At 44.3% G+C, this 27,637-nt stretch overlaps 1 protein-coding gene across 3 annotated transcripts in view; it reads right to left on the bottom strand.

The window, feature by feature from the left end:
* The window catches only part of nrxn3b (neurexin 3b), a 259,015-nt gene that overhangs the window by 60,334 nt on the left and 171,044 nt on the right, over positions 1–27,637 (bottom strand). For all 3 annotated transcript variants that reach the window (XM_071924920.2, XM_071924921.2, XM_071924923.2), the window contains one exon: positions 4,448–4,629. In XM_071924920.2, the coding sequence (XP_071781021.1) occupies positions 4,448–4,629 (182 nt within the window). The remainder of the gene's footprint in view (positions 1–4,447; positions 4,630–27,637) is intronic.

The raw sequence follows: 27,637 nt of genomic DNA, 5'->3' as shown, positions 1-27,637 counted from the left end.
CTAGGGTTTTCAATTATCTAGCCGCCGCACCTTTTCTCCCTCTGAATTAGCATGAGGGGGAAACTCAAGTGGGTAATGGGATTCCGTGTGCCATGGTTCCATTAGAAAAAGCCCGGCCTGATTGGCTGTTAATGTATGTATTTGAGAGACACATCGAAGATTCGAAAAATCCCCCGGGGTTGGAAGAGGAAGTGTGTTCATACATATGCTATATGTGTGCTAGTGGGAACAGAAGAAGAATATGGTGTGTGGGGGTGTGTGTGTGTGCGTGTGCAAAATCCGCCCAGAGCAGCATGGCTGACTGACATTCCTGCAGCTAGGGATTTTTCAAGGATAAAGGACAGAATGTAGTTGTGGTTTGCTAGAATTCAAAAATGTATTAGTCTAGTTAAACAAGTCAATTAAAAATACTCAGAACAATAGATTTTATTATTTGTATCTCTATCGATCTATCTATCTATCTATCTATCTATCTATCTATCTATCTATCTATCATACGATTGAACACACGATACTGGGCTCACGGTTCAATATTCTTATGATATTTTGGGCAAAATCTGAGACAATTACGATCCCTTTTTTATTTCTGAGGGAAAACAAAAGTTTTCTGTAAGTTAAATTTAATTTTTTTACGACAAATAACAAATCACATTTAGACCAATATCATCCCCAAATAAGCCTGAAGATTAAAACACGAACGAACGAACAAACAAACAAACAGAAAAGCAGTAAAGTATACATCTGTGCAACCAGGGAAATTTCTTAGTTGAAAAGTAATGCAAAGAGCTACGTTTTTAAGACCTCTGACAACATATTTAAGACTCAAATGCAACATTTAACAATATAGGCTACAGGTTTTCCCAATCACTGGTGTTTCAAACTGGTGATCTACTGGTCACAAGCTCGATTCTCTTTACTGGGATAGTTAGCTGTAATCTTTGCAGCATGGTTTCTTCAGTGCCTTCTATACAGTGACGTTACAGATTCTTTACCTTGGCACCTTTAACTGTCTTGTTTGTGGAAAATCCTCTTCTTTTTTCAACAAAAAAGTTTTTCCATCTCAGGGATAAGGTGGAGATGAGGTTCTGAAGGATTTCTGTGTGTGTGTGTGTGTGTGTGTGTGTGTATATATATATGTGCGTGTGTTTGTGTGCTGCATTTTGGGTAATCTTCACCTGCAGTCATGTGCAGTCCCTGGCGAGAGACTGTGTGAGTCACGACCAGCACATCTAGCCCAAGGCTTAGAGTTTTTCTGTCATGGATTTAAGCACACACACACACACACGCACGCACACACACACACACACAAGGATGTGCACACACCTCACATACACACGTTGTGCTACTAATCACTGCAGTACTGCCTAAAGCCCGTTTCAAGTCACCTCACACTAAAAGTCAGCTCTCTCTTATTTCACCCGTGATTCAATCGTCTTTGATATTGATGATTTTCCTCACAGCCTTTAGCTTTACATTAGATTCAGATCATGCTTTAGTATATGCAGCCTGAAACAGAATGAAGGGTCTGCTACTTGACTACAAGTCACCTGACTAGGATCCTTGTCTGTTCTATGCTTTGTATTACTACTCAGAACTGAGACGCCAAATCAACTAGTCATTGAAATACCAGGATGAAGGATGGGAAAATGCTGTGCTCATCTCTGCAGATTACCCAAATTGCCCTTCACGTTTCAAAACAAGCATGATTTTGTTCTAGGCAGTTAAAATGTAAACACTACAATCATCATTTTAATTCATGACTGCCAAACAAGCCGTGAGCTAATCACTGAGAAGAGAGAAAGAGAATGAGAGAGAGAATGAGAGAGAGAGAGAGAGAGAGAGAGAGAGGAAGAGTAAAGAGGGGAGTCAGTGATTATGTCTCTGTCTGTTTTTCTCTGTGCCCTGGGCTTTGCATGTTTAAAAAAAATGCCATGAACACCCATGTTTCCCGTGTAAACTGCAAGCACAAGACACTTAAGTCAAAGTCATGGTCATTAAAAGTCATTCCATGCTCTCTGGTGGAGTTTTATTAAAAGGAGACTCTCATTAGGAAAAGCTAGCAGAGACGCAAATAAAAGCCCTCCTACAGCATTTGCCTTGCATGCCATAAGATGTGAAACAAGAATCAGAGTGTAGGACTGCAGAAATCAAACGATGGCCGTGTCAAGTCCCTTTTTGTTGACTCGGCAGTCTCATATATTCAGCTATTAAAGATCTTTAGTGTGGCCGTGTAGTCTTTAGTGTGCTGATTCTAAAATAGCCACCTGCTAATGGCAAAGGCCAAGGTAATGGCCCTGGGCCTGATAAGACCTTTGGCTAGTCATATATTCAGAATCGGCAGCCGTAATTCCTTTAACCTTTTCTTCCAGATTCATTGCTAAACACAAGACGCTGACGGCGAAGACCTGACGTTTGTCATTAGGAGTTGTCTAATGACTTTTCAGAGGCGTGCAGACAGTCGGGAAGCTTTGTGTTCATTTGAAAAAGCATGTCTGTCACACACAAAATTTATACAGAGAGCAAAGCTAATAACATGCCATCTTTGATATTCTAACTGCAAATTAGACAATACGGACATGGTGGTGGCCCTTTTAAAGATGCCAAATTCCCACAACTACAATACAATTGGTCAGTAAGACAGTATAATGTGGGGCAAATGATGAGCTATTATCCAGATGCTACAAACACTGCAACTGAGATTAAACATTGCTTTATTTTGCAACGAAATCCACCAAATCTCACAACTGAATATTCACTTAAGGTCTAGTGAATAATTTACTGTTTACTGGTGGGAAAAGTCCAGCTAGTTGCAATTTGTTACTGTCTAATTACAGTGTAATTGTAGAAAAAAGGAGCAGCAATCTGAAGTGCCATGATGTATGTTTTATAAAGGTTTTTGCCTAGTTATTTCATTATCTTTTAAGGGTGCAATCACTGAGTGTTATTAATAAATGAAACCCCTATGTTTGTACACCCTTGGCTGTCAATAAATCTTTAGAAATATTAGTAGTGCAATGTTACCCACACTGTGGAAAACCTACACTATGTTCGGATCACGCTGTTTCTCTGAATGAATTGGTGGAAGCTCCAGTTGCCTTTTCTAATAATAAATTCATTAGCACCATGAGACTGGGGGAATGAAGACATTCGCCGCCCAATGACTCGCAGCCAAATTACAAGAGATACCCAGCTTGGCTTGCTATGCTGGGATATGTAAAAAACAGAATTAAAAATGCATTCCTTTTCCTTCCTATTGAGGTTCCTGCAATTACACAGCCAGTTAAAGACATGGAGGGAGGCGTTTTCCACCCTCTCTCTCTCTCTCTGTCTGTCTCTCTCCAGTGATTCCACATACTTTCTCACCTACACGCACATGCATACCAACACACAAACAAAACACCTCACACACACACATACTGTACATATACACTCACTCCTCTTCATACTGTAAAAAGCATCAAAAAACTGCTTGCTGTTAGCCCTCATCTTGGCAGAGCAGATGGCTGGTTTTCAGCGCCACATGGCCAGCACTCAGGAGATGAGGGGAGCTCTTTAAGAAGAAAAAGACTTTCAATCTGCTTCAGCAACTGTAGCTCCTCCTCATCTTCATCCTACTCCTCATCATCACATCCTTTTCAGCAGCAACGCCCCCCCCCCACCGCAATCGCCACACTGCCTTTACATACCGTACCTCTCACCTCAGTGCACCTCCAAGAGCTGGGATTTGATGTTCTGTATCTCGCCATTGTTGATGATTATGTAAATACTTTACGCTGATGTAAATAAGCCAACAACCACAAGGTCGTAAAGCGATATTATTAAGAAGCTGTATTGATGTACAGTTGACCGGCCAAGAATTCCAACTCACAGAACCTGCTTCTATCATGTTTTTCCAGCGTGTTGAAACACGCTGCATATGTATGGAGAGACATATTCATTATTCATGCTGGGAGTCAGTTCAAATTCAGTGAAGAAGCAGGGTTATTCTAAAAGAGGGCGGTGAGCAGAGACTTAGAGTAGGGGAGTAAGTTATCTTTTTTTTTTCTCTTTTATGGATCTGTACTGTTTGTATAATTCAGTTTCGGCATGATGGTTTGAATTTAGCCCGAAGACTGCAATAACTAAACCTTGAAGGATGATTCAGAGGCTTGTTTGCGGTCGTCATCTTGACCGCGTATGCTTGTGGTGGTAACAGTACAAACATAGCAATGTTTACGGACTGCGAGAAATGAGCTTAAATTGATTTATTATTATTCAGTGTATATTGGCAGCCTGGCTAAGACTAGAAAGCACAACTGTTAGCTTGATCCATGAGTTTACCCCAAAACAAAGTCCTTACAAAGTGGGACTTCTGCAGACTGAATATGGTCCTGTGATGCTGAATGTTAGGTTTTGAATCAGATGTGTGTAGTGTGTGGTTGCATGGCCAACAGGCAGTAGTACTCACAATGTGGAGCATGATGTAGTCTCCCAGACGCGGGGCGCTGTCGATGCGGACCAGGATGCCGTCCTTGATGGTGGTGCTGAAGCCCACTGCCAGCCGGTCCGTCCGCGTGCTCGGCCTCTCGTTATTGGGCCACGTGTATGTGATCAGACCCCCTCCTTTACCGAAGATGTAGGTGGTGCCAGCTGTAGAAACAGAGGGAGTAAAAAGGATAGGAATTAGAGAGGGTAAAATATTCATAACGTCTATGCTGTAGAACCATAGTCTAACTAGACACTGGGGAGCACAGGGTCATCGCCGACAAGACATATTTCTGACAAACCAGATTCAAACTATTTCCATTAAAGGGTAAATCCAAATCCCCCTCAGCTACTTTGCCAACGGTACAATGTAATGGTGCCGAATTCTATTTTGGGGTTTTAATGGTATTCAGCCACCTCCACCTTTGGGTAGAAGTCAGCCGCTCCCCTGGCGCCATCTATGACCTATCCAGCTCTTAAATATAGCCCCTTTCCAGGGAATAACAGCCAGCATGGCCAGAAACGGATAAGTCTCCCAATCCTCATGTATTATACATGAGGACTGCAACCAAAGAACAAAGGCTGGCACAAGAAAGGAGAGAGGGAGGGGGGAGAAAAAAAATCGAAGAACCTTCGTCGGGTTTAATTTGACAAATGCAGTGCGGAAAAAAAGGGCAGCCGCCTCAAGACCAATGGGAGGAGAGAAATTCTCCATAACAAAAATTTCTCTCATTACACCAGCCACTATGTACTGTAGATCTGTGTCGGATTAGGGCCTCTGATTGGATCAAACTTGGCCCTGAGCCTCAGTAGCTGTAGAAGTTGTTTGTCTATTTCTTTTTTTTTTTTATCATCACGTGGAACAGGAAAAAAAAAAAGTTTCTCGAATGGTTGCAGGGTTGGATTCAATTCCAACTTTTGAACGCTCCCTGAGGTGTATCAGAATTAAAGCGTCAAAATCCTTGAGCAGCTTAGCCATCTCATACACAGTTAAGCAAACATAATCAAGAGATCAAAGGCATTAGACCTACAGCAGATAGACTGGGTAAATCAATATGGGAGACAGAGGAGGCTACTGCGGCCTGAGGATACTGGAAAGCATTTGGCCTACCTTGGAGGCTAATGGGGGACTGCTAATGAAGTCCCTCAGTTCTTGCATCATCGTTATATTAATTCATTTCTTCTTTTGTTTATATCTTCTCTCTGCTTCCCTTTCTTACACATCTCTCTCCCTGCCTTTCTCTCTCCTCTTCCTCTCTCTCTCTTCCTCTCCCAGTCACCTGAACATCTGCTTGGCCTTGTGATGGGTGCCCAGCTGTCTCGCTGTTTCCCCTATGAAGCGGCCAACAATCTGCTCTGTGGTCCATAATACCCTGGAGACCGCAAGAACATATGGACGAGAGAGAGAAAGAGAGAGAGAGAAGCTATCGACCAGATGAGTGTCTCTATTTGCCCTCAGGCACACAAACAGGTCTGCATATTACCCACCTCAGGTGTCCGCAATGCCAACCACCAACTGAGGGCTTGTGTGCGATATGAAACGTATCTACCCAACCGAGGCGGCGTGAGCCTCGCGACAATTGCTTCACTTCCATAGCAGATAAACAATCCATGCCATCCATAGCCCACAACCCATCGGTATTACCAGAATATCATCTTTTAACTAACAAACAGTTTAACACCAATGTCACACTCTATGATTTCATTGAGGGTTTTGTTCCTCGCAGAGTAACAATACGATAACATTTCTGCTTCTCAATTATCTCGATGGCTTCTCGACAATTTAAGCTTTTCTTCGCATTATGTTTCACCTGCCTGATTCTCCCATGGCGTCGTGTCTGGCTGAAACCAAGGCCCCCATGCCATGGAGACAGCAGACAGCAGCCTCCGGCCAGGTTGCACCGGATCTGGCCCCGCTGTGTCATCGCCTCAAAGTTTTCTCCTTGCCAAAAAGAGTTCAGGCAGACTTGGGATCAGTTTCCCCGGCAAATGAGCAAACTTTGCCTATCTCATCTAACACACACTCTTTTTTTCTGGAGGGGATGACGATGATGAGCGGCAAAGATACAAGCACCCCGGGGAGCCAATTATCACATTGAGGAGATTTGCTTAGTGTATCAAGAAGACAATGTTCAGTATGTAACACACACAGGCGACCGCATGCACACAGACTGATACGCGCGCGCACACACACACACACACACACACACACACACACACACAGGCGGATAGAGGCAGAGATGCACATCTTAATGCTCACACACTGCACAAACACACGTACACACACACACGCACACACTCATATACACAAACACATGATGCTTTTTCACATACAATCACGCGAGGGTGATTATCTACACAAGTACAGACTTGAGAGAGAGAACCCGTGATAGCAGAAATGTAGCACATTTCCCTAACAACCTGCTGAGCACAGACTACATTGCCTATATTTCCACACAGAGAGGAAGTCCACTGCATAATTCATACATTCACTGCAAAAATGATGGTAAAACTACCGAGTGTGGCATAATTTTGGATACTCATCTGAAAGACATTGCGGGAGAGTGGAAACTGTATGGCTGGATGGCAACAGTTGAACAAATGGAGAATCCTGGTGGCTAAGCCAAACACTCAGGGTCAAGTGTTTTTATTTGAATAATTTCAATGCAGAGCAGAAGGGCTCTTCTAAGTGACAGGGCTTTTCCACTCAAGTGAGGATGTAAGGAGGCCCAAAATAATTGCATTTCCAGCGATTTTGTTCGGAGACTAATTAGATGAAAGTGAGGGTAAGCAATGGCATATTTTAACATTAGCATATTTAGCATATTTTAGCATGCATACTCTCAGTTACTCCAACTTACAGTTCCTTGGGCCCTAAAGTGGCCCCCCAGACTACTAATCAACAGTAGTCTTTCCAAGGTTTTTCACCAGGTATTCAAAACTAGCTTAGCTAAAACAGAATGTATAAAGGAAAATATTTAGGCCGGAGCATTTTTTTTCTCTTACATCGGCTTACAGCACTACAGCTAATGCAGATTCCACATTAGCACACAAACATCGTTATCACTTTGACAAAAACCTTTTAGACGTCATGTCTAATTAAGAGTCTAAAGAGTACATATTGAGAAAACTAATGTGTCATTAGTAACATGCCTTCATTAATAAGACATAATACGATAGAAGAAGGGGAACTCTGCAACAGAGGGTGCCGTGGTGACGGGATTTTACACCTTTACTCGGCATGGCTTGCTTGGCGACACAGTGATAATGACTGTGAAAGCCGAGGACATTGACCCCGCCAAATAGATTCACACCAAAGCTATTAGTTAAAAGCAACCCACTTGTTTCTCTGCTTCTTGACACCAGTCTGTGAAAGTCCTCTTCACGGTTTGCTCTAGTTTTTAACCATTCCTGTCAATTACTTGATGTGCCCGCTTCCTTGCTCTCTTGTAATTACCATAGTCATTTCTTCTGCTATTGCAGTCATTGTGGATATAACTAGGAGGACCTGGTTGTCAGTGTTGCTTACAAGGCAGAAATGTCAAGGTATAAAACGACAAAAATGCTGCATTCAACATACATGGCTTTGCTATTTTCAGAGCTATGAACCCCTGGTGAAAAGCCAACTGCAGGGAAAATATCATCAAAGGAATCAAATCTACAAACAGATTACTGCACAAGATGTTATTTTGGTGGATCAGAAGGGACTTTCATCTCCATCTTTGAATAATGCAATCTTGTCATGGCCAGTGGGTATTGGAGGGAGGCCATTTGAAATCTAATTGTAGCATATGGGCACTCCATTGATTTGTGAGTGAAGGGATGGGAGATAGGAAACCTTTGAAAAGAAAGAATGGCCAACACTGATCTATTATCTTATGTTATTTTACATGCTCATTCTTCGAAGAAACACAACATAAAATATTAAAAGAATTATTAATGTTGTTCGACAGTGACAAAAAATGAAAATAAATCAAAATCCCTGTAAATGAGCCTTCTAAATCTATGGGGAGTGAAGCTATGATATAAAGGCTTTTGCATTTCCCTCCAGTGTTTCAGTGATTCATTGCATCTGCAGGGTGTCTCTGTTTAGAGACAAACCGTAGATGAGAGACTAGGTCAAGGCCTTGGCCTCCATTTCGAAGAGGTCCCCTGAGGCGTGGGAGAGCAGACAGCAGGTCAGCACACCTGTCTGAGGAACAGAGCTATGTCCTGTCCTTCAGACCCCCATGCAACGCTCTACTAGCCAACTACTAGAAAGAAAAAAATGAGGATACAGTATTTTCACAGGCAGCCAGAAATGACTGGAAGGTCGCCAGTTTCAATCCCCAGACCAGCTGGAAAAATCTGGGTGGAGCAAATGAGATTGCCCCTAACAACTATTGTTGAGGTGCCTTCAAGCAGGGGCAGCCCAGTGCTCCAGTGGAGCTGATCAGATGCCAACAAACTGCTTGTCCTTGTCGGCTCTCACATGTATCGCATGTGGGCAACTGCAGGAGTGTGCAGCAGGGCTTTTTTTTTTTAAGGCATAACTGTGCTCAGGCAACCTTGAAAATGGTTAAAAATGTCAGTATAGCACATGCAATACCTATTTTAAATACAAGAGCCTTAAAGTGGGCAGCCTTGAAGAAGAAAATGTGTATCAAGTTAACTAAATGCAGGGGCCTACACTGGAATTTAAGTCTATAGTGGTTAAAAAATCAATTAAAACAGGAAAACATTTTACATACATTATTCACGTCTCTCTCTCTCTTTCTCTCTCTCTCTCTCTCTCTCTCTCTCTCTCACACACACACACACATTTAAACTGGGCCTGACAACAGTGCTATCTATACAAGTGCAAAAAGAGCAGAGCAGCTGCCATGGTGCATGTCTGTTATAATTGGGTTTTGGTTGTATTCAGACTGCACACCATGCTGAGATAAAAACCTCTGTTTAGAGGCAGCTGGTGGAAGACCTAATAGACTGGTACTGTCTGTCCAATTGCAAAGGCTGCAGGGAGGCAGCGGTCAAGAGTTTTTCTTGCGGGATGCTGGGTTATTGTGGAGTGGGCTCTGTCCCAAGGACATTATTGGCCAATTATATGGCACCCATAGTGGAGCAGCTAAGTGTGTGTATGTGCGTGTGTGTGGGTATATGTGTACGTCCGACAGCCACGATGAAAAAGGTGGGACTCCAAGCCACCTATTATCCACAAGGCATAGACTCGCAGTGGGTAAATCCACTAAACTCTAAACGCCTTATGCACGTGCACACACACACACACACACACACACACACACACACACACACACACACACACGCATTTCCTCTCCTTTCTCTTCCTCGGTGTGTGTGTTGTTTATGTGCTTTTATGTCTTTTCCCTTGTTATCTCTTGGGCTTTCTGCAGCACTGGCACCCCAGGGGATGGAAAAAGAAGACAAACATGGTTTGATGTGGTCGAATATTCTGCCATCGGAGAATGAGAAAGAGAAAGAGGAGCCTTAAAAAAAAATATCCTGAAAGTGAGATGCAAAATGTAATTGCCTCCTCAGTCACGTTCAAAAGAACTCCATCATCACAATGCTTTTCCCTGCGATGTTTAATACATGGGAAATGATTAGGCTTGCTGTCTTTCACACAACTACAATAAAGAATCATTGACACAGGAATCGAATTGTGGGATACTGAGCTGTGTAATCACCGGGATTTATCTCCATTTTACAACCTCTTATCATTCCATAATTCATATTTCCAACTGTTGCCTTTCTCCTCTGGGATGGGGGCGAGGGACGGGACTGATGATTGAATGCTCTCTCTCTCTCCCTCCCTCTCCTTCTCTCTCTCTCTCTCGCCTCAATCTGCCTCCAGAAGCAAGTTTCCCCCAAAATGGCAAAAATAGATGCAATTACAATGTGTATGTGTATGTATATGTGTATGTGCGTGTCCATGTGCGCGTGTACACAATATGCATGCTGTGTGTGTGTATGTGTGTGTGCATGTCTATAGGCTGTCACCAGGATATGCCCATGGTAGAGATGTGTCCCATCTCTCATCAGCGACACTGAACAGAATTCGGAATATGATTGATGGAGGGCAATGTCTTGTGAAGAACGGCTATGGGAAAGAAAACAACCAGCCTCGAATGATTTACACTGTCTGTTTCCCAGTTATAATAAACCGTAGCATTACAACAGTATATGGATTCACGCGCCGAAAAACAGGAGTAATAGAAGTAGCTGTGGAAGAAACACCGAAGGAAAAAAAGGGAGAAAGGACACAAGTGAGGTGTTGTTGCAGGCGATAAATGTGCACACAACACACTGTGGGGTATGATGCATACAGAACTGGGAATAAGACACATACACGCAATTTCTTGCAATATTCACTCAGTAACACCTAGGCAAGATTTCCATTTTAAATACACTTGTCTTATCAGCCTAATTATATACAGGGCTGGAAATAATACTCGCCCGCTCGCCAGACGCCAGTGGCAAGTATTTTTAATCTCGGGCGAGTCAGATTCAAAGATCAATAGCCCGTCAGGTGAGTGAGATTTGCTAAGACGTAAAGGAGAACTAAATGTGATTCAACCAATTTCATTGCGGCTAAGTGACACTGACAAGCATTTCACCTTAAAAGGAAAAGGCCACTAGAGGGGGGTTGGGTTAAGTGTCTCTTTCAAGCCTGTGATAAAATCCAAGGGCTTTGTCACAGCTTCAACCTGCCTATCGGAACTCTGCACTGTTGCTATAGCGACAACGCACAAAGCTGAGGCGACAGACAGGCAGGCAGCTCTATAGCTCACTAACAGAAGTAGACAACGTAAACTGCAGCAGCAGCACTAAGAAGCAAACACATCCAAAAGAAGGGGGTTATATATCATTTTAAAGCGCGGTTATCTCCACGTTTTGTTTTCATCCCTGCGTCTTTATCTGTTTGTTAGCAAGACATCTCAAAAAGTTATGAACGCACTTGGTTGAAATTTGTTGGACGGATAGCCCTCGGCCCAAGGATTAGTTGATTTGATTTTCTTGGTGATCCGGATCTGGGATTTCCGCCATTGGAAGATTATTGTTTTTTTTTAGCCAGAACTATTATGCTGCGTTCATGTGCTTGTGGGAAAGTCCGACATCCAACACTACCAAGTTGGCTACTAAACACTGTGCTCTTTTCAAGTATTCTGGGTAAATCAAACCCATTAATAACAAACACAAACAGTTACGGCAGCAGATTTGTAAGTTCAGGCTGCAACTTTGCAAGTTGGAGAATTGTTCAGCATTGGCAGACGTTTGCACTCTACCATGTGCCTTGTAGTTTACCTTTAGTTAAACTTGAACATTACATTACTTATACTGATCTAGTATTAATAAATTATGAATTATACATAAGAGCACAAACTTGTGATTTTATGCATATTATGCATGTATATACTTTTACAGGATGATCTGTCTTGATAAACTTGAATATTACATAATCTATACTGGGCTAGTAATAATTTGTCTGGGCTAGTAGCAATTTCAGCCCACTAGCCGGTGGGCTAGTGCCCAAAATCCTTCAGGTATGGTAACTGGCAGGAAATCTTGTCTGCCAATAGGACGTTTTGAATAAAAATTTAAGAGCAAAATGCAATACACAGCAGCAGTGAGCGCAAAGCTGGACTCACCAACAATGGCTAAACTTACAGCGAAAAGATTTTCTTCACCACTTCCTTCCCTACCAGCCACTTAGAAGACATTTAGTTTGCTGACGTCACCTTACATGTTTTCAGGGTATTGAAGTCTCAATATTCAACCAGTTTCCTCTCGCGGCCATTTAGGGCCACCAACAAGTGAAATTGCCTAGTGCAGATTAAATGTTAAGAACTAGGTACCGCTATTTTTGCTGTCTGATCAACCCAATGTGATCTCATAAAAAGTCAGATTTACGTGCTGTGGACACGAATTATCAAAATGAAAATGACATTCCTCCACCACAAATTGAATTCTGCGACAATAACACGGATTGGATTCTGTGGCAACAGCACAAATTGGACACAGCATTTTCAGCTAAAGGTTGGCTAAAGGTTGGGTTTAGGCAACTAAAGCAACTTTGGTTAAGGATAGAGAAAGGCTTTGGTCATGGTTAAATAAGAAAAACTTTCGCTAAAAAATAAAGTTTGACACGGTAGAAATTTCCTTTGTACAAGCTGGGAATTGAGAGTAACAGAGTAGAAAAACAAACACTTATTTATATAAAAAATACTGCATTATTACCTCAAATAAAGGGTTGTTGTACTTTTTCCACAACTGCTGATTCTTCCCACTAGCTTAGAATTAAACTATAATGTATGTAATTGGATTGTGTTCAAAAACACTCGAGGGGCTCTGACTACAAACAACACAGCCCACGGCGAGATGGCTTAATCAAGAAGTTCTCATCCCTTCGTCACCCTTCAATGGAGGGCGACATACTTGACACATTTCCGTGATGAACAGCTTGATTTGCCATCTGTATCATATTGCTGAGGCAGAAGTGGGGAGAGACGGAGAGGAGGGGAAGACGGGAGAGTGGAGCAAGAGCTTTTCACAGAAGAAGAGGGGAGAGGAAATAGAGGATAGAGAAACAGAGAGAGGGGGAAAGACAGGCAAGAGGCATAGATGTGAGCCCGAGATGTTCCAACCCCCGCTTCAGCAGCAGAAAAAGGCTTTGTAAAATCGCTTCCTTACTTATAGGCATGTCAAATCAGCTTCAGATCGCTACAGCAGAACAGGAAGGTAGACTCACAGACACCCATTAAGGAGGCAGTCATATAACTTCACTTCAACTCCATGTAATGTTGCAAAGGTGCAAATGTACACAGTACATAGTGAATCCATAGTACACACACACACACACACACACGTACGTGCACAGCAGAAGGTGAGCCGAACAACTCCCCCCCCTCATTACCGCAAAACTCGGACAGCCAGTCTCACCCTCCCACCCCTTTTTCTCCACCTCTCCCTCTTCCTCTCTCCTTTTGCTGCATTACTGACACTCTTCCTCTTTGTTGTAGCGGCAAGCGGACAGAGAGGAAGGCTTTAAATGATTTTTTTCTCGGTTCTCTGGAGGTGTCAGCTCCTATTCTCTCTGGGTGGAAAAGGAAAAGGAAGAGAAGGAGGAGGTGGAGGCGGAGGGGGAGGAGGGAAGGGGGTCTGAAGAGGATTTCAGAGGCTGGGGGTGGGGGGGTGGGGACGTATGCAGCTGAGATCCACGCAACACTCCAGGCTACAAAGCAGACCTGTCTACTGACTTTACTGCTGCACGCTGCCACCAGTGGAAGTTTTAGAAAAGGGAGCGAGACAGAACAGAGAGATGAAGGGAAAGGAGTATGAGGCAGGAGAGAGGCAGAAGCATGTCAGGGAGGGGAGAAAGAGACAGACAGACAAAGATGGGCAGCGAAGGTGGCGCAAAGTCAGCTTGAGAAGGGATAAACAGACAGACAAAGATTGCAAGGAAATAGTTGGGACACCTGCACACCAAAGCTCTGTAAAACCTGACTCAATCCTGCTCCTTTCCATGGCAAAATTAGCATTCTGTCGGCTCTAGTGTTGATGTTCGCACTGCTCTCAGCGAAATTAGGACATGAGTGTCTCCTTCCCATCATTCATAATGCATGACACACAATGTGTGTGAGGCATATCACTGCAGAGGCAGGCCACACCGAACTCTGCTGAGGATTAGGTGAGGAAGATCTCCTAAAGAATAAGGGATTCCAAGATGGCTCCGAGTGGAAGCATCATTTATAATTGAATCTTCCCCAGAGGATAGTGCTGCCTGTCTGCCTTTGCCAAGGCTTCGCAGAGAGCCCAGAACTCATCTCTCTCTCTCTGTCTATCTCTCTCTCTCCTTCTCTCAGCACTAACTGAAAGGCCCTCATGCACAAATACAACATAGCAACCTTAGCCACTGATCTTATCCCAAGGCCTTTATGACTCAAACCCCAGTTGGACACGTTTACTCATTCTGAACTTCTCACAAACTTGTCAAATATTTTTGTGTCCACTGAGTAGGAAAAGTTTAGATTTTTCCAACACTGACTTTACATTGTCAGTCGACCACAGCAGCAAATGGATTTGACAATTCCATTTGTTAACAGTTGATAACAGTTACATATAGAATGTAATGAATTAACACCATTTTTTTACCTGTCAACATGGCTAGCACAGTTGTCAGACTAATATTGACTGGATGGTTGGTAGCTGGTGTTCGGAGCCGTTTCTTGCTATACGCGGACTACGCAGCAGCGTAGGGCCCCCGCGACTGCTAGGTGGCCCCGTTGCGCCACCGTATTTTTGTCCTCGACTATAAATGGCTACTTTTGGTAACCAAGCGTCCTCATGTGTTGTTCAAAAACACATACATTATAAGCAGATAATGGCGAAAATAAAATGCATTTATTGTATGCTAGATAGATAGAAAAGCAGCTATTCTTTCGAGAGCTCTTGTCGAGAGCTCTGCCTTCCAAGCAAACCAATTTCAAAGTCAGCATCAGATTCTCACGTATTGACGTACTACGTTGTTGATGGCCTTCGGACAGATTACTATTCCAGTATCTCACCGATACTATGGCGTCCAAAAGGACGTATCCTTCGGGAAATTAAAAAAGAAAACAGAAGAAAGCAGAGGAAAAACAATGCTTGCAGAGCAGAGGTAAGACATATTAATTAAACGTATAACCTGTTTTTATGGGCAATGTATTTCTACCAGTCAGCGATCGGTGTAAAGTTACCTGAACCACTGGATAGCTAACGTTAGCTATGTAAATTTACTACCTACAGTACGAGCCAGCTATCTAGACCTAGCTAGCTTGCTAACCCTAGTAACACGCATTTTGTTTTCAGAGCTGGCTAGGCTAGCTAACGTGATCTATGGTATCATGGTATTATTGAACCGCATCTGACCACATGTGCATACTCGCTTTATGGTCAGAATTATCGGCACGGCTACCGCCTCTGCGCACCGTGAGGGGAGAACGGTAGGCGAAGGTCCGTTCAAACATCTGGCAATTTGTTTCTGCATTATTTATCGGCAAAAAACGCATATTAAAATATGACGTGAGACTTTGTTACTAACTGATAGGGTGTCATGGTAAATTCGGCATGTATATAATCATCCAGACAGCTCACATTTAATAAGTGTTTACCGCAGGTTGACAATTTAGTTATGGCGGTGGTTGTTAACGGGAGGGGGGATTAAAGACCCTCATGCGGGATTATCATTACAAACACACGTTTCACAGCCTACTCAAGATCCCAAGGTTTCCAAATATACCAAATATGTCATGCTGAATTACAGGGAAATATGTATAAAATGATGCACAAGACATCTGGATCTTTCCATTTGATGTAATGGCGCAGCCATAAAAAAAAAATGGCGTTTTATATTTCTCTCACTTCAATGATGCGTTGGAACGAGCAGATACAGAATGTGTAGGCCTGTATAACATTGTCCTACAGTATGGAAAAGGTATTTTTAAAGCTACTTAAGGGAAATTTTTAAACTACAGTAACTATGGCAGGCCGTTTTAACATTTAATCCTTAAAATACACTAGTCACAAAAATTAGGCACTAGTGCTTATTTTCTAATGACTAGTCACTATTCTTCCAGTTACAAGTCACTAATGTAATTTTACCAATGAACAGGTTTTGGATTTCAACAGTATTACAATATGAGTAATAATTATGATAAAATATGTTCATTCAGCTAGAAACTTTATGTCTCTGCAGGAGCACTTCTGAAATACTTTGGAGGGCCAGCCTCAGCACCGCCAAACAAGATTTTGCATAGGGCCCCCCAACAAGCTAGAAATGGCTCTGCTGGTGTTAATTTTAGCCACTCAGCCACATGATAATGTGGGCTATGTGACGTTTTAGTTTCTCTCTCTCTCAGCTGGCTTCAACAGGAGGCGTGAGCATGTTTATGAGATGTGATAATTGAGGCACTTCTGTATATAGTCTAACCTCACAGACAGTTTCAAATGGAAAGTGACAGGTATAAAACAACATTTTGCAGGGTGAGAACAGAGTGAGCTTTATATTTTAGTACCAGTCAGTCCTGTCGAAACACCCGTTCCTCTGACATGTTGGCCGTCTGTTCTGATTAGAGGTACATGCTATTTATAAAACAACTTGCGATCCTCTGTCTCAGATGCCCATCTGCCTTTGAAGAACATGGATGAGAGAGCTGGACGGACTGATGCTAAAAGGAAGCAGCGTCTTGTATGAAGCAGGGCTAATCTTCCCTTTGATATCGACAACATCAAATAGAAAAGCACTTGAACCTTAAATGCTACTCACCGGTGGCTCTGTCTCTCAGGGGAAAACAAACAACACAATCAAACTGACAATACAAGTCTCTGTTTCTGAGATCAAAATCAAACTGTCAATAAACATGCCTGATGACCTTTCTTTTAAAGAAATATTTTTGTTTGATGCCTTCCTTTCCTCTGAATTTGATGATGTCCGCTGAAACACGGCTTCATTGTCTTCTCTAAAGCTAGACCAGCTGTGTCTGTGGTTGGCATAGCAACCCCGCATCCTAGCTGTCAATGTCTGTGACAAAGCTGGTACCGTTTACACCTCTACCCAACACCTTTGCGTCTCATGGATTGCTTAAAACACAGTTCCTTCCCATTAATGATGCACAGACATACTTTACAGCACACTGAAATTCACCCTCCAACCCTCTCACGCCCCCTCTCCTATCTCTCTCTCTCTCTCTCTCTCTCTCTCTCTCTCTCTCTCTCTCTCTCACACACACACACAAAATGCTAGATGGAGTGAGGGACAGAAAAAATAAAAAATTCAATCAAGTTTGCACTTTCCAGAAGTTTACTCAGCCAACCCCCCACCCATCCACAGTACCGTCTAAGATGGCGCTCACTGCAGCCCTGCTTTTCTGCTAAACAAGTTTCCAATTTAAGTTGAAGCCTGCCATCAACGGGAACCTTGATGAAGTGATTGGTTGTGACAGGTAGTTCCTATTTCGGTGTGACGCGCAGTGGGTGATAAGTACCTGTAAATTACACAGGACACACAGTTAAGTGCACCGTCTACCATTGCTCTACCGTAGGCTGGGGATACAGCACACAACTTTTCAAATCCTAACAGATTATGAAAAGACTGGGCGTATACACTAACTGACTGGTTTCTGCTGATTTTTTATGACGACTGAAAAACTGGGGATCACACACTTAACGACTACGCCAGATGAGGGATCACACACTACTCGACTTGTCACTGCAACTGAACCAAACTGAACGCACCAAACTCACATGAAAACACGAGCTCTCGCGGTACGCTACGAGATGCCGGTAGCAAAGCAAACATGGGGATACAGCACAGATATAAATTCACATTATACATTTTTATGGGTAGCGTGCTAGAGCTTGCTTTTGTTGTTGCGCCACCATCTGCATGGAATAAAGACCATCTGCATGGTCATTCTATTTTCTTTTCAGAAACAGAAAATAAAAAATGGAAAATGAATGATTTAATTTTCATTTCAAAATCCAAAAATGGAAAACCGAAATATACAAGGCATTGTCCGTTTTCCTGGTGAGAAACGGCAGATACAACATTTACGAAGGACTTGATTTTCCTTTTCTCCTTTGTAAAACAGAAAATAAAATAACAAAATTTTAAAAAGCCCATTTTGGGATTGCAACCTCAATATAGAGCTGTGCGTCTTTCAGCACCATCAAGGCCTGGAAAGCGGAAAGGAGAGAGAAGCAGAGAGGGAGGAAAATAGAATTACCAAAAAATACACAGACCCAAAACGCATTTACATAAAGGTGTCTGTTCCCCTTACACACTTGTCGATTAGAGTCTGTACCCCTCATACACTTATAGATTTTCTGCATCAGAGCAAAAACATCAATCAGAATCCATCTCCCTATGGGGCTGCGCATGCATGCGCTGTTGTGACGAAAGCTGCCTCGCTAGTCCTGATGGTGATCCTATTGTATTATTTCATGCAGGGCCAGGTAAGAGTGACTGATTTTCATTTAATGGTCTCTAATGGGTCGACTTTGATTGTCAGTTTCAGCTGAGGTGGGATGTGAGCACAATAGGTGTGACTTCAGGTTGCAATCACTCAGAACCCATGAGAGTTAATGCTTGTGTGAGGTTGATAAATTCTGCAAAGATGTGGGATGTGTGTGTATGAGCACTCGCACATACGCTCCTACATGTACGCAGAGCACACATGCACAGAAATCCCTCTCTTTCACGCTCTTTCTCCATCTCAGAAACACACACACACACACACAAACACATATGCAAACACACACAAAGAGATAGATAGCGCACTCTCCGACTCAGACGGTCTTTATCACTGCGACCGGGTTCTGATATGGGAACGGCACTCTGTAGTCGCTGTTTTCCAATTCCCTGCGGCAGGTGGAGGGACTTCAGCCCTCTATTGAATGTGTCAACCTTATAATTAATTCCCTCCCTCTCTTCCCTTCACCATCTCTCTCTCTCTCTCTCTTCTCCATTCCTCTCCTCCATGCTCCTCTCCTCTGCCATTGACCAGCTCCCTTGGCTGACTCTTGCTGTAGTCCTACCCCATCCCCATCCCCCCCACCCCCACCCCCCACCCCTCGCCCTCCAAGGACATTGAGCGCTGGACAAAAAGCGGCGCTGACTAAAGCCATGGGAGTTAAACTCTGCGGCGGAGGCACGATCCATCTCCTTTCAGTGATTTAGCCGCGAAGCCACTGAGAGGTCGGTCCTCCACCTCCTCCTCTGTTATCTGTTTCCAATCCCTTATCGAGGGACGGGGAGAGAACGGGGGGGGGGGGGAATAGATGCTTAAAAGGCCAACGCCACGCGGCCTATCTCCAAATAAACAAGTGAAGTTGCGATCGATGGGAGGAGGAGGGAGGGACAGCGGCAGCGTGTGGGGTGAGGAGTTCCTTCTTGAAAGCTATAATTAACGGAATTCTTAAGCGGGAGTTATGGATTGGCGATAGGCAGGAGTGTGTGTGTGTGTGTGTGTGTGTGTGTGTGCGTGCGAGTTCCAGTTTGAGAGCGAGACAAACGGAGAAACAGCGAGTGAGCACGTGTTTGAGGGTGTGAGCACGTCGGCGCGTGCATGTGAGCCTGTGAGTCGGCATCGGTATGTAAACCCGTGTGTGTGTGTGTGTGTGTGTGTGTATGCTGATCACTGGCCAAGGCTTAGCTGAATTTGCCTGGGGTGAGGCTGAGAGGACCCGGGGGAGTTTGGAGGGCAGTGGGATGGAACATGCTGGCCTCTCAGTGTGTCTTAGTGTCGGCCTAATTAAAGGCTAAGCCAAAAAGCTCTCCATGTTATTGCTGCTGCTGTTGTGAGTGTGTGTGTGTGTGTGTGAGCATGTGGCTGTGCACACAATTGAAAGCACGACTGTTGATTTTGAAGTGTTTGAAGGTCTGGGCAGCCACTTTTGTGTGTGCCTTTTTATCTGTCTATGTTGTATGTGAGGGAGTATATACCTACAAGCTAATCTGTCTCGCTATTTGCTCTCTCTCTCTCTCTCTGTCGTTCATACCCCCCACACCCCCCCCACCCACCCCTACTGTCCGGCCCCAGTTGCAAGCTGCCTTTGAAGACATACTTAGTTGAACTGATGAGAAATTTAAAGCAAGCGACGGCGGCTTTCAACAGCTCATGAAAGGCAAAAGAAATCTGCCACTTTGAGTAAGTCAAATGGATGGGGGATTGTTGCAACAGGGGGCGTGGGGTGTGTGTGTGGGGTGTGTAGGGTGGAGGGGGTGGGAGAGTAGGGAGGGGGGCAATATCTCCGAACAAAGCTCACTGCAATCCCTCAGCCTAGGCTTGCGCACTTCTTGGCTCATATGGCACACATGAAAATGAGCAAATGCAGGGGAAAGAAAAAAAAAAAAAAAAGGCTCACAGCCAGCAGACCCCCTGAGCTACCTTTGACAAACCTGAGACCAAAAATACATCATTCAAATATACTTTGGCATATCTTCATTCAACAGGTTTTTTCTCCTTGCCCTGAGACAATACACCGGCACAGAGCATGGGCTCTCTGACTTTTTTTTTCTCAGCGCGGCACCAAATTGAGAAATTTATTCTATTGCCCCAGGGACTCAAGCTCATTAAAACATATTACTACTCCTGTCATAAGGAGACCCACCTATAGGCACACAATCCATTTTTGTTATAAAAAAAAACAGGGTGTAGATGATCGGCGACCTACACATTTTGAAGAGGAGTGCAGTAGAAAGACAAGGTGATAGAGCCCATTATATAGTCTAGACATGAGCTCTTGTCTCATCAAAGGGAAGACATCAATCCGCGGGCTGAGCCAATAGGGCAACAGGTGCCACAGTCACACAGAGACTGGATCTGACTTCATTTTACTGCCGTGTTGGATATGAATACTGATCGGGATGTATTGGAATGTGCGGGAGAGGCATAAATAGTAGCGCGGGCAATGCAGCGAAAGCCATAAATATCTCTGAGCTTTATGTATGTATGTATATTACATATATAACTCAGAATTGCTTTGTATGCAGCGTACCAAGGCCCCTTAACAAGCGTTCGGTAGTGCGCTGTCCTGTGAACAACAGGCACATGTTCTGTGTTACATATTGTGGCTGTTCACCTTGAGGTAACACCGCGAGTTGCGGGAGTGGAATAATAATATGCTGAATGTGATCTGCAGCCACACTATTTTATTTGATCAAAATATAGAGGTAAGAAAACCACACTGTGCCGCTTTCAAGTCCATCTTCACGGCGCCTGAATCCAGAGCGCCGTGTACCAACAGCGCACGATATAAAAAAAACGAATCCCCTTCTCTTCAAGATCTCTCTCTCTACGGCTACCTCCTGCACTCTGGATCGCATTTCAAAAAACTCCTGGTATCAAGCCACGTCTTATCTCACACACACCCGATCCCACCGACACCCTTGACCCAAACCTGTCACCGGCTCCATCAAGCAGGTAGCGGATCCTCGGCAGGGGGTCTCTAGCCGATTCCCCCGGCCTGACGAGCCGAAGACGAGCTGCCAGGAGGTGATGGCCAGATTGTGATGGATGGTTCCGGTAATACTAGTGACAGATGCCGGCCCGGCGTTGAAATGTACACCGCTGGCTGGGGTCAGGCCAGCAGTGCTGAGGGCAAGCTGAGAGGTCATGGAGGGCGGATGTGACGGACGGACTACTGCTGCTGGAAGGCGGATAGTCGGCAAGGCATGGCCCGAAATCATATAAGCTGGGAAGGGCTCATTCGAGTTTGTTCATCTTTTTATTCATCTTCTTATTCAGAGAAGTAGTGGTAGCAGTGTGAGTAGTAATGCTGATGGGGAAAAAAGTAGGTCATTGTAGCATTGTGAGTAGATTTGGGCACAGAGTGGATGCAGTAGCAAATGGCCTTTAAAATCCTCACACACCACAGCTTCAACCCTTATCCAGCACTCAAACTCTGCTCATTATTTCCAATCATGAGATGACACATTCTGCGCGAATCACCACAATACGGCAACAATGGAATTTTAAATGATAGAGACGTCAAGAAAGTGAGAAAGGATAAAAGATAGGACTGGAAGGCAACTTTCTACCGTAACAGAGCATGTATACATCTACTCAACGAGCACCCTCGACATCAAACACCGTAACAAAGTGGAAACATCAAAGCCATCTCAGGGAGAACGTTTTGCTCTGTCAAATTTCACATTACCTTGATCAATTTAAACTTTTATTTTGTTCTATCAACTGTACCACAAGCACCCTGCCAGCGAGTACAATAGAGGCTCTTCAGAACAATGGCATTTCTATCCGGGCTGAACAGTCTTCACTGTTGAGAGGAGGAAACTGCTTTTGTTGAGATAGAGAAAAGAAAGACTTGTGTGGGTGTATGTCAATATCTTTACACTGTGTGTCTGTGCGTGCAGGCGTGTTTGTGTGTGTGTGTGTGAATGGGCATATTTGTGTGTGTGCGTACTATGTGTGCAGGTGTGCATGTCCGCATACGCAGGTTGCTTAGTGAGATCTAGCTAGACACATTCTCTGTAAAGTCCTCTGAGACATGCTTGTGATAAAAGGGCTATATAAATAAACTTGACTTGCAGGTTGCTTCCATACCTATAATGTCGGCTCTGGTTCCATATAAGATAGTCCGGGGAAAATATTTACATTACGGGGCGCTGATTGCCTCCGCAATGGCTAGTATGGAGCACTCTACTGGGGCGAGATGGAGGGGCCAGTGAAGCGAGGTACATGACTACACTACAGTAATTAGGGGTGGCAGGAGTGGGAGGGGTGGGGGTGGAGAATAAACTGTTAATGTGCCTGCCTGGCTGACAAAAAAAAACACAGGGAAATATGAATATACGAACCCTTGCATCCCATTATCCGTCGCAATATTCTCACACACAAAACGCTCTCCACACAGGCCGCCCTTGACTAACTGTCCTGCTCATTCCGGCCAGCTGCGTTTGTATGTAGAATTGGGTGAAAGAGCTCTATTATTCATGGGGAGTAATTTGTGCTGGTGTTACTAGTACAAAAACCATTAGCAGCATACTAAATATTTCCATTTTATCCCATCAAGATTGCAGTTGTTTCAAACCTCTTCAGAATCTAATAAAAGATTTAGACAGTTATCTGAGCTGGAAAAACCAAGGGGGAGAGATTAGACTAACAAACAAACTCCTCGGAAAACTCTGCTCTCCCTTTATCTGTTTGTGTTTCAGCATCATCCCACAGAAAGTGATGGTAATCAGGCTTTATTGAAAATGAGGGAGGCTGCTGCGATTCTCTCTCTCTCCTCTCTATAAAAAAAATCAGTCTGATTGTGTATCATAGCTATCGGAGAGCACAACAAGTGTGTGTGTGTGTGTGTGTGTGTGTGTGTGTGCAAGGTAGGGGAATGGGGGAGGGGCCACTGCAGCAGCCATAGTCGGTGGCTGGCTATAGCCTTCTCTAGCACTAAAGGTCCCTTCTCATTATATGCTATCAGCACTATCAGGTTTGGCTGCAAGGTATTTCACTTATCACGGAGGAAACCCAACAGGCTCCGGAGCTCCTCTCTAACCAAACACTTTAATTGGATCTTTTAGCACTAATCTGCTGCCCTCAAAACACTGCCTGGGTTTTAATTAAACAAACGGCATATTAGATTTCACTTAGGGCTCCTTGAAATGCCACATTTAACTCGTCTTCAACCGCAGCGCCATTGGGAGGTGACGCAACCACAAAAAAATATCATTTTTACTGCTTAATGTTTGCAAACAACACAAACGCAAACAAATCCTCTGCAGAGTCTCTGTGTTGGGGCTGTCCCAGCGTTGATGGATCCATGCTGTGTAGAGTAGCCTCATTCCAACACCTCCTCTACTATAGTCCTCAAGCAGCCCAATCGTCTCATCTTGACACTCCTTGGCTTCGATTAATACCAGGATTATTCAGCCAGAACACATCAACAACGGTCATATTTCTCTCTGAGACGGGGGATAAATGGATCATTCTCACACTGCCGATAAATCAATAAAACATTACGCTGATGCAAAAAGAGTTCCCACGAGAAAGGCGACAGGCAGGAGGGGGGCTTGCCAACACTGCTTTCTTGCTCTGCCTATTTCTCTCTCTCTCTCTCTCTCTCTCTCTTCTTTTTCACTCTCATCAGGAGAAGAAGAAGAGTCTGACGGGACAGAATAAGGCAATGATAAAGGTACGGAGGAGAGAAGTTTGCAATTTCAGAACTTTGTTCTACCTATACGGTGGAAGGTTTTGTCAAAATCACCTTACACTAACGTGAATGTATACATGCATGCCTGGCTTAAGTGGAAATTGAATCCCCAATGCTGGCAATGCCTGACTCTCACTCACTGACCTAACTGAATTATCTGTTATCTATGGTCTTGAAATATGACACACAGTAGGAAAACTATATCCCTTCTCACAATCCATTAGAAAATATGTTGTGTAAATATTGGGCAAATATTATCGGCGGAGAATGATATAAACCATCTTCAGCTCCATATCATCTTGCACTAGCCTATAAGAGCTGACCTATCTCCCAGTCTTGGCCAATGGGAGCTCGGTTATTTCCTCACTTGCAACCACTTACAGCAGTCACATTGAATCAGGGCCAGTGGATAGGTTGATTGGGCCGGCCTCAACCTCCCCCTCCCCAAAGCCAAGCCTGTCTCCTAACATATATCCCCAACACCCTCTTACCATTGCCTTCCCCTCTATCCATCCGCTTTTACTCGTTACAGCCCAAGGGTGCTTTTTACTTCTATTACAAGATTTTAATTCTCTTTGATGATCGGCATCTAACACGGTGCCCTCAACCCTAATCTCTCTCCCTCTCTCGCACTCTCTCTCTTTTTCATTTCTCTTTGCCGTGGCATTGAGGCAATCATTACTATGCATGACATGCTCATGCATTTGGGGGGTGGTGGGGTGGGGGTTGGGGTCGAGTGTGTGTGTTTCTGTGCGAGCGCCTGTATGTACGTGCATATGAGTATGAGTGATGTAAAGTTATGCACGTCTCCCCGAAGCTACGAAAGCCATTATTTGGCAACACACCTGAGAGTGGAGGACGCTGGTGCTGTTGGTGGTAGCGGGGGGGCGTCACATAACTCCCTATGCGGCTTTTATTACCGCTCATTATCAATGCAAATGAGCACAGCTAAAGCTATCAATGCCACCCGAGCAACGCCGGAAGGGACAGCGGGCGCCAAGACTTTCCTGCAAGTCCTTGATAAAACAATTGTGCAATGCATGAAAAAGAATAACTCCATGAATGATGAATTACCCCCCTTTAGAAGCACTTTCTGATTCTATCTAAAAGCGCACACATACTGCAGATTAGGGTTTTGGTGGGTGGTTATTGCACCACTCGATACCATTGGTATTCCGTTGGAACCCGGCCCCGTGGATGTCTGGTGGGGCCACTCCAGGGAAGGAGGAGGCGAGAGACAGAGAGAGAGAGGGAGTGAGGGAGAGAGAGAAAGAGAGAGGGAAAGAGAGGGAGAGAGAGAGAGAGAAAGAGAGAGAGAGGAGACTCGACTGCATTAAAGTTGTGATGACGACAGTGAAATATTGCCGAGAGAGGAACCTCAAAAATTGATTTGGATATGAAACGCAATGGGGAGAGAGTGTGTATGGGTTGGGGGGGCGGGGGGGGGGGGGGGGCTGAGGGGCTAGAGAGAGAGAGAGAGAGAGAGAGAGAGACAGAAACAGCGAGAGCAATAGCAAAAGAGCTGAAGCAGGGATCTCCTGGAATGACGAAGGAGTACAGAACCAAAGAAAACAAGTGAGAGGGATAAAGCGCCGAGCAATCTTTGTCAAGACCTTCATCCATCCCCCTTCTCTGTCTACGCCTGTGGCTCCAATTCCACCAGTAGGCTCCAATTCCCCCTCTAGCTACAACGGGCCACCATCTCCTACCTTTGTGTGTGTCTCTGTGTGTGTGTGCGTGTGTGTGTGTGTGTGTGTGTCAGACTGGCTTTCTGCCTAGCCAATTATGTCCTTGTGCTAGAGCCATCTCCCTGTCCCTGACCTTTACCGCCCAGCTCCCAGCAGACCGCCCTCCACTCCGCCACTTTGTCTGACTGTCTGTCCCACTATCGCTCTTTGCTGGCCCACTAAATAGAAGAGGGGAGGAATGTGCTTTCTCTTCGCTTCAATTTTAAGGACAGCGCACAATCTAGCCTCCCGAGATACTCCTTTCTTTCTCTGTTTTTCTTTCTTTCTTTCTTTCTTTCTCTTTTCCAATACTGATAACATGGGTTGAGCTTGTCACGGTCAGGGTTGAGCATCATTTGCTGCATCACCACCAGCGTATGCACACACGCTCGCCTGTGCCACAGCGAGCCATTTTGTCGCTGGGATCGCAGTTATTAACAGCTGTAAATATATGCTGATTTTGTGGGTGGAAGTCCTATCCGGGGTGACGACCAAATCGAAATAGAATAATAACGCGACGAGATCTGCCCATTACTTCCTGATGGCGTACCTCAGCAGGACGCCACAATCCAATCAGACGGCAGATAATGAAAGCAAGGAAGCGATTTAAAACCTTGAGGGCCCTTCAACAGCAAAAAAGCACGCTATCAGCCAGCTCAGCCAATATTATGGCAGATAATCCATACACTTCACTCATCGCCTTTCTTCTTACTTTCTTTCTTTCATTCTTCCTTTCTTCCCTTCTTTCTCCCTGTCTTTCCTTCTTTCCCGTTCTCTCTTTTCCCCCTCTCTATCACTTTCTGTCTTCCTCATTGCAGGGAGGATAATTAAAGTTCTTTGATGCTCTACCTCTCCAAGTACTTCACAGGGGTAGAGTTAATGGAAGTCGCAGCCTTCTACCAGACCTTAGACTTTAAATTGAATGTCTCCACTCCATTTGAGAGCTGTAGAAAGATAAAAGGGCAAAGTGATAGGCTCTTTGGTTCCCGTTCATAGGGCTCTAACTAGACAACTGGGGACAGTTTAACGGTCACTGGCCTGCATCATATTCATGACAAAGAGAATACTAGTTGAGTGTGAGTGCCAATAAAATGGTGATTGTGTGATGTCTGCATGCGAGCGTGCGCATTTATGTGTGTGTGCATTAGAGCAAAAACTCCCTGACGATCTTTTGAGAGTGAAACGGCTCGCTTGAGATTTGAGTCTGATGTATTTGGCTGGAAAAACGTCTGTCCGTTCTTCTTGTTTCTCTTTACTCTGGGTAATATCCAAACATCCAAACATTTCTGAAGGAGCAAGGCTGCCAAGCGACCGAAAAACAGCAGAATGGAGGTGTCCTGACGACTCAAACAGTGGTGCATTTTGGGAGTCCTGCACTGTGACAGAAATGTTTTCGTGTTCTGTCACTTCTCATTTAGCCATCTCCCTTCACTATGCACCGTTACCAAAAGCAGGGGAGGATAAAAGCAACACACTGTCTGACTGAAGCTTTGCTGCTGTCCAGTATATACTCAGTTCTCATTAAGAGCTGGGTAGGAACTCTGGGAAATTATGTGGAAATATCTTTACTATGCATGCATCTGCATACATAACCTACTCCCCCTCTATCTGCAGACCCCTCTGAGAGGATTTTTTTGGTGACACAGTTGGAAAGCAAAGGGGCTTGGCAGTAGTAGTGTGTGGCTTTGATGTGCCCCTTCGGCTTGCGGCGGAAACGCGGACACGCGCACACACACCCCCAC

The sequence above is a fragment of the Centroberyx gerrardi genome, chromosome 18 (assembly GCF_048128805.1).
Source record: "Centroberyx gerrardi isolate f3 chromosome 18, fCenGer3.hap1.cur.20231027, whole genome shotgun sequence".
Lineage (NCBI taxonomy): Eukaryota > Metazoa > Chordata > Actinopteri > Beryciformes > Berycidae > Centroberyx > Centroberyx gerrardi.
The sequence above is the reverse complement of the archived record's forward strand: the minus strand, read 5'-3'. Positions and strand labels throughout refer to the sequence as shown.